General features: G+C 37.2%; 1 protein-coding gene across 2 annotated transcripts in view; it reads right to left on the minus strand.

The window, feature by feature from the left end:
• The window catches only part of LOC132627417 (midasin), a 50,509-nt gene that overhangs the window by 7,264 nt on the left and 30,672 nt on the right, over window positions 1-12,573 (minus strand). The window contains exons 42-62 of one of the 2 annotated variants that reach the window (XM_060342760.1): window positions 10,470-10,608; window positions 10,276-10,377; window positions 9,664-9,790; window positions 9,387-9,541; window positions 7,940-8,053; window positions 6,926-7,087; window positions 6,561-6,740; window positions 6,252-6,440; window positions 6,029-6,130; window positions 5,716-5,940; window positions 5,483-5,602; window positions 4,218-4,299; window positions 3,997-4,127; window positions 3,721-3,882; window positions 3,435-3,510; window positions 3,213-3,325; window positions 1,460-1,539; window positions 1,277-1,390; window positions 1,053-1,121; window positions 771-927; window positions 73-233 (exon numbers count right to left, since the gene is read on the minus strand). In XM_060342760.1, the coding sequence (XP_060198743.1) occupies window positions 73-233; window positions 771-927; window positions 1,053-1,121; window positions 1,277-1,390; window positions 1,460-1,539; window positions 3,213-3,325; window positions 3,435-3,510; window positions 3,721-3,882; window positions 3,997-4,127; window positions 4,218-4,299; window positions 5,483-5,602; window positions 5,716-5,940; window positions 6,029-6,130; window positions 6,252-6,440; window positions 6,561-6,740; window positions 6,926-7,087; window positions 7,940-8,053; window positions 9,387-9,541; window positions 9,664-9,790; window positions 10,276-10,377; window positions 10,470-10,608 (2,760 nt within the window). Of the gene's footprint in view, window positions 1-72; window positions 234-770; window positions 928-1,052; window positions 1,122-1,276; window positions 1,391-1,459; window positions 1,540-3,212; window positions 3,326-3,434; window positions 3,511-3,720; window positions 3,883-3,996; window positions 4,128-4,217; window positions 4,300-5,482; window positions 5,606-5,715; window positions 5,941-6,028; window positions 6,131-6,251; window positions 6,441-6,560; window positions 6,741-6,925; window positions 7,088-7,939; window positions 8,054-9,386; window positions 9,542-9,663; window positions 9,791-10,275; window positions 10,378-10,469; window positions 10,609-12,573 lie in introns of both variants that reach the window. The other variant, XM_060342759.1, reaches the window with a different exon arrangement.

The raw sequence follows: 12,573 nt of genomic DNA on the forward strand, positions 1-12,573 counted from the left end.
GGTTGAAAAGCAGGAAGTTAATAAGACTTCAAGGAAACTAACTAAAAGACATCAACATGGAGACAATACCACCTGTCCACATTTGACTGCTTCTGATCTAGGACAATATTTAGAAGAGCCCTGCTCCTTTCAAAAGAATCCAAGGGACTAGGTTCATCAATACTTTGGGGATTTATCCCACTTCGTTTTGCTTCTTGGTTGATAAAAAGCATAACAGGTTGCTGCAGCAGGTCCTACATAAATAAATCAAAATGTATGAGAAAAGCTGAAACAAATATTTACATAAAGATAAACTATTTCAATTGGCAAAGAATGCAACAAGTATCACTATAATGTTAAAATAATTTGAATTGACAATTGTATTCCATGTTCACAAGCTCAAAAATAAACTTTCCTTAAAAAACGCAAGAAAATTAGAAAGTTAAGTTTGGTTATATCAAAGCATAGCAGAACACTGACATCATAATCTGCCCCAAAGGTAGATTCTAAAGAGCAAGATGGCAAAGTACAAACTCAGAGTAATGGGTGCTTAATTAAATGTACAAGTAGAAAAGTAGGAAAGAGAGGCAATAAGAGCAAGACAGAACACCTGAGTTAACTATTAAATTTTCCAGATGCACAAGGAAATCATCAGACAAGAGCTACCTAAACTCAAGCCAGAAGGGACACACCTACCGTGGATTTCACTTATTCCAGTCCCAATAGTGCAGCAACAAATGGAGAGACAACAAATCAACTTTGAGATGAGTCAATAAAATAGTATGACTCACAGTGTATTTTTGCATGATCTTTCTGAGCTTCTGCCTGGTTCTCCTGGAGCTTTCTATGCTTAAGTAATCTTCAAGGCGTTCCCATCTGCATAGCTTAACAAGCTCATTTACCTCCGCCTCAATTTTCTTTCTATTGGTTCCAATGTGCTCCAAAATCCTTGCCCAAGAAAAAGACAGAAAAGAAAAATTAGAATAAACAAGAAATATCACTTTAAATAGACATGATGGAAAAGAGACTGAAGTGGATTATCAACTTCTATAACGGGCCAGTAGAGAACTCACATTGGCAAGAATTGTGCATAGAAGCCAAAGCTGTTGTAGAGGATTTTAACACTTTCTTCCAGAAAAAGGCTGCACAATTTTTCTCCAATCAGCATTTTCAACTATTTATACACACACAAGTACAGAGTTCGTGCAAGATTATCATGTTTCATTATGCCATATAGTGGCTTGAAATTACAGAATCGAAGCACGTTCACATACATAAAAGAGAATTTTATCTCTACCTTGAATAGGTTCCGTTCCTTAAACCAGTACTTATATGCCCATGAAAAGCGACCAGCAGCTGAAGGCGCTTCTTAAACTCACCGATGCTGGACATCTCAATAAACTCCTTCAGGCTGAATGTTTGACAAGCATTAGCGACGAAAATGTATTAAATTTTAGGAGAAAACCAAGAGTGTACATGCCTTCTAATTGTAGATAGGTTGTATTCATCAGTATCAGCACATTGCTCACGTCGAAGAACTGAATATAGTGGGAACCACAACTGCATTTTGAGGATAAAATCAACAAATGATACAAGGAAAAAGTGATCCAACAACATAAACTGCAAATTCTTCAATTTTATAGCATCCAAAAGACACTGCAACTGTGGAAAGAAACACAGATGTGCAGATAGAAAGACCATACTACAGATGAGTAAAACTTCATTTGCTTATAAGCACAGTCACATGCTTTGAGCTAATGGTTAAATCAAAATCAAATATGTTTAAGCCACCAAGTAACTTAATAAGAAGTCCTCTGATAACACCGACACTACACAGACAAAAGAAATTCAAATCGAGGATACAGCTTATGCATCTAAGTTGGCGAGGGGTAGAGGTGATTATCATCTACTTGGCATGGAAAACCGTTTACCTCAACATTTGATTTCTATAGAATTCTGATTATGTGGCACTTTGCTTTGAGCTAATGGTTAAATCAAAATCAAATATGTTTAAGCCACCAAGTAACTTAATAAGAAGTCCTCTGGTAACACCGACACTACACAGACAAAAGAAATTCAAATCGAGCATACAGCTTATGCATCTAAGTTGGCGAGGGGGAGAGGTGATTATCATCTACTTGGCACGGAAAACCGTTTACCTCAACATCTGATTTCTATAGAATTCTGATTATGTGGCACTTCACCGGTGCCACATGAAATTGTTGAAATTCCCAACTCCTAGTTATCAAAGAATGCAGACCACAAGTAACATCGGTGTCAAAAACTAGTCTCATGGTTGCCACTTAACCCTTTTTTTTGGATAAAGGTAACGTTGCCACTTAACCCTTTTGGAAGATGCAATAGAACTTACTGTCACATCCTTGACAAGAGCTAGCAGATAATAGTCATAGATATTGAAACAAGTCTCAAAGAATTTCATTGATAACTTAAAGTCATAGGACAATATCATATTGTTTTTACTCCATTGATTGACCGTTACATCACCCATCCAAGAGAATAGTATTGGCTACTTCACTCTAATATTAAGAATTCTATGAGATAAGTTGAAGGGGAGCCTTGGCGTAACTGGTAAAGTTGCTGCCATGTGACCAGGAGGTCACGGGTTCGAGCCGTGGAAACAGCCTCTTGCAGAAATGCAAGGTAAGGCTGCGTACAATAGACCCTTGTGGTCTGGCCCTTCCCCGGACCCCGCGCATAGCGGGAGCTTAGTGCACCGGGCTGCCCTTTTTTATCGTAGAATTCAAATTCAGGAGTGTCCACAACCTTCCAATAGCGTAACCTATAAGTCCATGCAAATTCTACCCAAGGTTATCAACTTATCTCATAGAATTATTTTCATCAGAAGTGCATACTGAAGTTTGGATGGCATTATACTGTGGAAGTGACTAGTTTCTGTTATATGCATTGTTAGTCAGGCAGACCTGAGTTAAAAACAATATATTGTGGAAATCACCAGATTTCATAATAGCCTTAAGATGTAGCTTTTTCACTTGACCTGCATAACATAAATTTCACTGGACTCGCAGCTCACATCATTATCATGACTTACTCTGCATAGTTGTGACAACAAGCTTTTGGTTTACCAGCAACATTTCATATCAGCAGTTCAAGTGCTCTGAAGTCTTTCAGAGAGAAAGAGCCAAAGCAGAAATCATGCATGCTGGGAGACTGGTTGAGTAAATAAGAAAGCAAAAAATTGAAAAAGAAGTTACCTTCCCCGCATTCTTCTCAAACTGATCTTCAACTTCATCAAGCAGAGCAGGACAGGATTCAAATTCCAACTTATACCATGAGGACACCAGAGAAAATATGGGGTCCAAATAATCTATGGAAACAGACATTTTAAAAAAGGCAGAAAGATTATAGAGAGGTATAAAGCTAAAGTATGATACAACATCATCAGATGGTTATCCAAAAAAGGCTTTGTAAATTACCAGACAATGGAAATTTTGCTACAGTTTCCTGTAACATACGAACTCTGCTAAGCAGAAACTCTAAGCTGGAGAGTGCCTTCAAAGGAAGAAAGAAACAATGAGAATTTGACCAGCAATTCACAAGACATCATGAGCATGCAAGTAAAAGATAACCAAAATAACACCCCAAAAGAGAAGAATAAAGGGGGAGACGATGAAGAGAGAGAATGAACATATCAATTTTTTTCTCCACCTTAATATGAAAACCCATTCTCCAAAACTAAAAAATGATAGTACAATACACTACCTTAGCCAATGGGGTGCTAAGAGGCATAGCCAAGATCATTGCAATTATATCCAAGATTCTCTGAAGAGCATATTCATCCCGTTCTTCCAAAAGTAGAGTAATTCTCTGTTTAAGAGATGCTAATGGATCCACCATTTTAGCCAACATAGAGAAATTTGGTTCCTAATACATCATTCAGAAGAACATTTTTGAAGTGAATGTCCTGATAAGGTGTAACAAAAGGAGGGGAAAGAAGCAGACGCATTTTAAAGGAAGTATGAAATCAACAATCAAAACCTTGTAAAAATTGTATCTTAGGGTTGACTTATTTGATGAACAGAACTTCGTTTCATGCTCTAAGCATAGGCGAAGTAAGTGTTCTGGTGCAATTTTCGCGTCCAAAGAGGAAGATGATAAACCTTCTAGATCTGCAAACATAAAGATGCCACAGAGCTTAGCCAATTTCCCATTATAATGACAACCAAAGCATACAGAATAACCGTTGCCTTGGTTTTTACCTTTAATCATTTTTGTTCCCAGCAAGTAAGAGTCAGTAAAGGAAGACAATCTGCTCGCATCAGATACATGGAAACGTCCAGGCTGAATTCAAGCACCATGATCAGTATTTAACCATAAAAATACTGATCAACAACTTTTACCCAGTATATAATGGATACAGAGAAACAAAAACAAAAAGAATAGCATTTTACAAACGCAAGTGTGTGCATTTCTAAGGAAGAGACAGAGAACATACATTTTGTGATCAACAGCTTTTCCCCAGTATGTAATGGATACAGAGAAACAAAAACAAAAAGAATAGCATTTTACAAATACGTGTCTGCAATTCTAAGGACATCCTATAGGTGCCTAATTGAGCTTCTGATGCAAATAGAAATATCTAAATAATTCATGCCATGCCCCGTAAGGAAGTTCAGAGATTAAAACTTAGCACATAGCGAGTAAGGCTGAAATAAGAAAACAGCAAGGAGCAGGTCTTCATTAAACTTCATCTAGCTTAATAATTTAGGTCAATAGGAATGGAAACATTAGCTCTACCTTATTCTAAATGTTTTGGACTACTGAAAGAAACGAGCTAATCCTTTTTGAAATAGGAAAAGATGGTACAGAATGAATAGGCATTAGACATAAGATTAGAACTTCCTGCATGAGCGTTAGTTTCAAGCATGACAATAAAAGTGAATTCAGTTACTGAACGGCAATGTATCAACCAAATATCTGAGAGTTTGATAGCTCGTGTACTATTGTAACATTGAAATATCTGAAGGTTTGATAGCTCTCGTACAAATTGTGTCATCTTGGATTCATAAAATAATTCCTCGCGTTGAGACGGACAAGAACCATATCATGTTCAGTCATACAGGCAGAATACACTTATTGACTTCCCCATGGTTAAGACACATACTTCCAAATAGCTATATAACATACCATAAAGGAAAGTGGGAAACAATTATATGAAATTGTAGTGCAGGGCATCTATGATGATATTAAGACTAATACGAAGGAGTGCTAATAAATCAAAAGGCACTAATTATCAGTCAGGTAAAGTTGCATCTACATGCTTGAAGAGAGATACCTCATCGTCGAATCAGAACCTAACATGTCACAGACAATGAAATGATTCCACCTCCACATAAAAATGCAACAAATGAACTCTAGCTCCTTAGTAATTTAATATTTATATATTCTAAAGACAAACTTTGTCCAGCTTAAAGCTTCCCTCTCTGATAGATTGAAAGACGATACATACAAGTAGCATACTTACAGATTGATAAATATCAGTCGAACCGAATAACTCATTGTGAACGTGGATCATGTCGTTCAAACTGGAGTCTTCTATATAGTTCCAATCGTCCATGACAGCTTCTGGTTCTTCATCAGAATTCTGCTATATGGATAGAGATACATTAAGACTGATAATCAAATGAAAAGAGATACAGTAGAGCAAAGATCCATGACTGGATGCATAAAAGCAAGAAAGCAGCAGTGTATGCGTACTTTCTCAGAAGACTCTTCTCTAGAGTGGAACTCTTGCCATTCTGAGAAACTTTCGTTTGAAGTTGAACTACCAAGAGTTGATATGTCAGTCTCAAGAATGTTATCTATCTTGAATGCACGTGGTTTGAACCTAAATTGTTGAGCTCTATTCTCTTCTGTTGTTCTGACTTGAAGTTTCATTTGCATCCAGTTGCTTGCTAACTCATCAAATATCCTATCCGTTAGCTGAAAAAATATCAAATTATGTTCATATGATGTTGGGATAAAAAATACAAAGCACAAACATCCAACAATCAGCAACAAGCGTCCTCACCTTAAAGGAGGGTGTATCCATGAAGTGGGCATCAACAACAGAATGCAACACGCGAACCAGAACATTTTGATACATTTCAGTTCTCAGTTGCAAGGATGACACCTGGAAAAATTGGAAGTGTAACGCAATGAGCATAGCATGAGAAGCCGAAAGAAGAAGACATTACAAAAAAATTCTCGTTATAAGATACACTCAGTCACAAGAATAAAAAAGAGTCACATACCTTACTATCAGTATTGACTCTCCGTTGATGGTTGACAAGATTATCCAGCAAATTTAAATCTAGAGCGGAGATGCTTGTTGGAACTTCAATATCATAGCACAAAAGCTCAGTGCACTTCTTGTCAACATTAAAAGAAACAGATTTTTCTGCACACCCCCTTGGGAATCTCACAAAGCCATAAACCACAGCCTTTCGACCATAGCAGAAAAAGTATTAAAAGAAATTACAAATGAAAATAAAGTTCAATGGAAAAGAATTGAAAAGCATTTATCAAAAAAGAAAGAAGAGAAAAGAAATGAAAGACAATACCATAACAGATTCCATATCAAACTTCCCTAGTTCCTCCAGATACTTTTCACTCAAGGCACCGGAAAAAGCCAGTGACAATCCCAATTTTATTTCATATATAGCCGTCTGGACTGGCTGAACTACATCCATATATGAGGAGTATTCATTTGATAACTTCTCTATTACTTTTGTAGCCGTATGCTGCAATATGAACTCAGTGTATGACATTGTACAATAAATTGCTATTCCAACACAGCCTCATCCAATCAATTGAAATAGATTAGAGTAAACAAGATTATTTTTTTTCCAGTGATAACATGTGTAGGAAACATACCAAAACAAATAGAAAACAATAGACGATTATCTACTTCAGGAACAAGCATTACCTGCCAGTTGCACACTTCGCCAGATATCTCTTCCACACTTATGCTTTTAAAATTCTGCGTCCAACCAACAGCAGTCATAACTTCTTTGACGACAGTCTCAAAGAAGCTGTTGCATTCTGCCATCATTCCCTTGAATTTCTCAGGTTCAGAGCGGAAAACAATCTGATAGAAGGCACACTAAATCCATCAGGCATGAATATATCTGGACCACGTAAAATCATGTTTCCAAGAAATGATAAAGATTCATTAGAACTACTTGCTCATATATATACACTACCAAACAACCAGCAGAAAAAATAAATGTGTAACTTTGTTAGAGTGTCCCGCATTGGTTAAGGGAATGCCTGTTGAGACTTTATATGGTCTTGGACAATTCTTACCTCAGGAGCTAGTTTTTGGTGTTAAAAAGTGGCCACTGGGTCCATTTTCTAAAATTGGTCCCAGAGCCAAACTTATTTTAATCACTCTTGAGTTGAGAAAACAAGAGAAAGCAAGAAGTAAGTGATCAAGTGGGATCAGTGAGAAATAAAAAACAGCGACAACGAAAGTTGCTAGAGAGAGTGAAAAAAAAATTGAGTGTAAAGAATTGTAAGACTGAAGCTGGTCATTAGTTTGAAAAAGATTCAAGCTGTGAACAACCAATTATGTTCAACAATATTCAACAGTCCCGAGCCTACATAAAGGGAATGATGGTTGTAGGCAGACAACAAACACAAAACTAGTAAAGTTATGATGACCCCAAACTGTTGAACATTGGAATGCATTGTTCTTATTGTAAATGTGAAATATTCTGCCTACTGAATGTGTTCGGGTCACCAAACACTGTAAATTAAGGCACAAGGACCAGGGGTAAGTGCGGATAGATACTCATTTTTACCCCTTTTTTCCCTTTATCAGTCGCCAAATACTTAACTTACCTTAGACAAGATGCTGTATGGAAAGTTGCAAGCAGGTGAAAACTACACACACAACAATTGATAAGAACAAACTGAAATAATTAAGGAAGTTCCTAACCTTGCTTTGCAGTTTTTTCCTCTCAGCATGGAGATCTTCCAACAACATAGATCTATCTCTATCCTGTTCCCTCAACTGAAAAGATCCAGCCAAATGGACACAATCACTGCGTACCTGGATGTCGAAACAATAAAATATACAGATATATTAAGGCATACCACTGGCACACTATTTTTAGAATGTAATCCATCCCATATAATGAGGGATCAAAATAAACCTGCATTCTTATTTACGTAAAATATTTAAGTTTAAGATCTACACTAAACATTTAAAATAGAGGAAAGTTTAACATCTGTGGGGTACTTCCCCGATTTAGCCTAAGAATGATTATATCACATAAGCCATCCTAACGAATGCCGAAAAGTTATTCAACGCATATACATTGTTTTCCCGTTTCAATTCTTAAGCCAGGAAAAGACACACACGTTCAGATGACAGTTTAGCAATTTCATGTCAATCAATCCTTTTAGTACTTCTACTGTTCCACTGTACCAACTCCGTTACTACATTTTGCAAAATCTGGTCGATTCTAGCCCACGAAATGGCTTTGCACAACAACATACCCAGTGAAATCCCACAATGTGGGGTCCGGGAAGGGTAAAGTGTACGCAAACCTTACCCCTACCTCGGAAGATATGGAGGCTGTTTCCGAAAGACCCTCGGCTCAAAAGAAAAAATGGCTTTGCACATCCTTTGGAAATTAAGGCTAAAAGGTGGTTTTTGGTAACATAATTCACAGATGAGATTAGCATGGCTGAGACTTGATTATAATCCATGGACGAATGTATGAATTACTATATACCGGAGACAACTATATTACCCCCCTAATCTGAATTATGTCAACTATCTAATATATTTTATCGGAGTTACATACTCAAACTTTCAATTATCTATACAGTCAAACTAAGATTTTTGGAACAGTGCAAACATTGTAGCCAAGAGCCTTGGCGACAACATATTGAATGTGAATAAAGAGTTAAAAGCTCCACCCTTCCCCTTTAATGAATTATGTTAAATTTTACCAATTTGGTTCAAGATGCATCTTCTTTCCTTTTTATTTTGGAGGGGGGTTGAAGGCGATAAGAAAGTATAATATTTTATTGATCTATGCAGCACCAGGGTGCTACTGTCTGCAGTGCGATTGGACCCATCTCCTCTGAACATGTAAAGAGTCTAGTAAGTCAAATATGTATGCATCTAGATTTATAATTCTTCCAATATAATTGTTTAACTCCCCAACACCATTTGGTGAAAACTCTAGCAAATAGAAAATGTCTCAATGGATGTCACGCATATTAAAACGTCTAAATATTCTACACTATACCCTCCCACATTGTTAAACAGGCATATAGCAAGAATGATAATTAGGGTAGAGTACAGACAACTCCAGAACAGAGAAAAAATGATTGATCCCTGAGCTTCAAGCTGAAGAGAAGATATCCCCTACCTGAGTTTCAAGCTGAAGAGAAGATATCTTTTCCACCACTCTTGAGTACTTTAATCTGTATTTTGCAGTTGGATCCAGATCAGTGCAGCAAATCAGAAGCTGGTAGCGGAAGGCCCCAATCAGCAACCATACACGTCCTATCCTATTCATGAAGCCTGCAAGAGAAACAGCGAGAAAACCAAAAAAAAAAAAAAAGATAGACATTAGACCCAAAAAAAAAAGACACGACTAACAAGTGTTGTGAAACTCCGCGAAAAGACAATTCCAACGCACTCACCCTCAGATGAGCATGGGAGATACAATCCTTCAAGCAGAGGCACAATAAAAGGTTTCATCTTCTTTGAGGAGATTGTCTTGTGATTTGATGATGCTAGAAGGGAAAGCATGATCTGTACATCATCTTGCTATGACATAAAAAGGGAAAGTGGTTATGAATAAACTTAGGATTTAGAGCCCGTTTGGATTGGCTTATAAGTTAGCTTATAAGCTGTTTTCAGCTTTTTTGAGTGTTTGGCTGGCCAGCTTAAAGTCATTTTATGCTTAAAATAAGCTCAAAAAAATAATTGGACCCATTTAACTTAGTTTATCTAAAGCAGCTTATAAGCTGCAAACAGCTTATAAGCCAAAAAAAATAAGTTGGACTACCCCAACTTATTTTTTTCAGCTTATAAGCTGCAAACAGCTTTAAGCTGTAAGCCAATCCAAACGGGCTCTTAAAATAAAAATATATAAGTGGATATCCCAGATTTGAAAATTCAACTGGAACCAATTTTCCATATTCAGTTACAAGAACATTCTTTTAAATAAGATAAAGGATCTTTAGTTTCTATCTCATAGAATAGCAGCTCTGGAAGAAAATAATGACATTGGTCCAAAGGAAAAGAACTACCGAGATGGTCCTTTTTTCTGTTTTTTGGGCAGCAAAATGAAAGAAAGCCTTGATTTTAGCAAACTTCTCCGCTTCGAAAGACTTTCTGTGAGCAAATATCATCTGAAAGCACAAGCAGCAGGAAGTATAAACTACAAATTTCACATCACACAAATTTGGAGAAGAGTACACATACAAACTAAAGGAGACTATACCTGCTGGAAGAGGGACCGAGCAGTCGAGAAAAGAAAATCCTTTGTGTCTACTTCCACAGAACCTTGCCAAAGATAACGGGAAGCAGCTTTCATTTTGAGGCTATGCATTGGGTAATCTCTGATACAAAATCTACCACTCCTGAGCTCAATGAAAAGTTTGAAGTTAGGAAAAAAAAGATTCAGCTTCAAAAGGAAGAGTATTGAAGTCTTCAAATAAAAAGTACTCCCTTTTTCCCCTATATATCACACGCCTTCCTTTTTAGTTTGTTCCAAAAGAAAGACACCTTTCTCTATCTAAAAACTTTTTAAATTTGAACTTCCCATTCTATCCTTAAAGAAATGCTTTTATAATGACGAAATGTCATGGCATGTTTAAGACTTCTAAGGCCTAAACTCTTTCTTTATTGCTTAAACTCCATAGCTAGTCAAACACCAACATATAAAATGAAACAGACGAAGAACTAAATTGCAAATAATATCCAGAATGTATATGATATGATTAAATAATGTATCACCAACTTCACCTAGGACAAGAATACTAATATGTAAACTGAGACTTCTTGATCAAACTGCCTTGAGACGGAACAGTTGAACTGGTAAATCATTGGACTAGCACAGTGAAGAGATCAGTGCTCAATAATGGCTCACCTGAAGGCTTTTGCAACACAGAGAGGTTTAAGACAAGGGTGATCCTCTTTCCCCTTTCTTATTCATTCTAGCCATGGAAGGCCCAAGTAAAATGCTAAAGTTTGCTGTTCAGCGGGTGGATTAGAGATGTGGAGACCAAAGCAGCTCAAGTATTTCATACTTACTCAATGACGAGACACTAATGTTTTATGATGCAGAAGCAGACCAAATAAGGTGCATCATGCTCGTTGCCTGTTGTAGTAGTCTCAGTATGTAATCGCAGAAGTCACCAAAATGTGATTTGGCCCTGGAAGCTTATTTGGAGAGTCAATATTCCAGTATATGTATCTTGTTTTGTGCGGTTGGTTGTCAGGAAAGCATGCCTTACTCAAAATAAGTTACAGACAAGAGGTCTTCAGATTTGTTCAAGATGTTTCATTATATGTAAAGTGAAACTAATGAGCACCTTTTCCTACAGTGTAAGACAACTACAAATCCGTGGCAAATGTACTTCTGTATATTGGGGATAAATTGGGCTGTGCCTAGTTCCACTATGGAGCTTCTGTGCAGCTGGAGGAATGCGGGTAGAAGAAATAGTCAGGACGACTGGTGGGCAATTTGGAAGGAAAGGAACTCAAGACACTAGCAATCCCCTCCAGAATATTAGGATGAATTGTCTTAGTTTATTCTTTTTTTGGTGTAAACAGAATATGTGGGGGGATGTAGGACAACTAGCAGATTTAATTGGCAATGTTTGAGCCAGTAGATTTCTGGACAGGATAACTCTTATACTTTTGGAGTCTGTAATGTTCAACAGCTCAATTTCACTTTGGAAGTTGAGTTTTGATCATTAATAACATTAGTTACCTTTATCTCAAAAAGTAGTCTCAGTATTGCATATAACTGGGAGAAAAGCACACTACTCTAGTAAATGAAGCTCAAAGGGGTGTGGTAAAGCACACTCAAAGAAAAAGCACTGAAATGAACCTATCAAGCACAAGACTTTATCTACATGTTCAGTTTGATGAGCTCCTATCGGACCTGTGAAAGTTTCATTTTTACTAGACTCAGAGAGACAGGCTTTGCTGCGACGAGGATGCAGGCATGGAGGATTCAGCTGTTGGGATGCAGACAGAAAACTTCCCTACAGTGTAGCTGGGGCTTCCTAAACTAGAGGCAAGATAAAAGCCAGTAACAATTTTCCCAGAGGTAATAGAAAGATGCGAAAAATATTGACAAACTGGAAGCTCATCTATTACTCGGAAAAAGTGTCCCAGACTCGATACCAACATTTGTAATGTACCTCTTCCCAGAGCCAATGAGGTACGGAATAGAATTCCCAAAGTGAGAAGAGACTTTTTGTGGCAAGTACAACACAATTCTTTTAATGAAATGATTATGAAGGGTTTAAACAGGATGAAATTCTCTATGATGGACAGTGGTTAAAGGGAAATTTGGGTTAATGAATAAGTGCTGC

Source organism: Lycium barbarum, chromosome 2 (assembly GCF_019175385.1).
Source record: "Lycium barbarum isolate Lr01 chromosome 2, ASM1917538v2, whole genome shotgun sequence".
NCBI lineage: Eukaryota > Viridiplantae > Streptophyta > Magnoliopsida > Solanales > Solanaceae > Lycium > Lycium barbarum.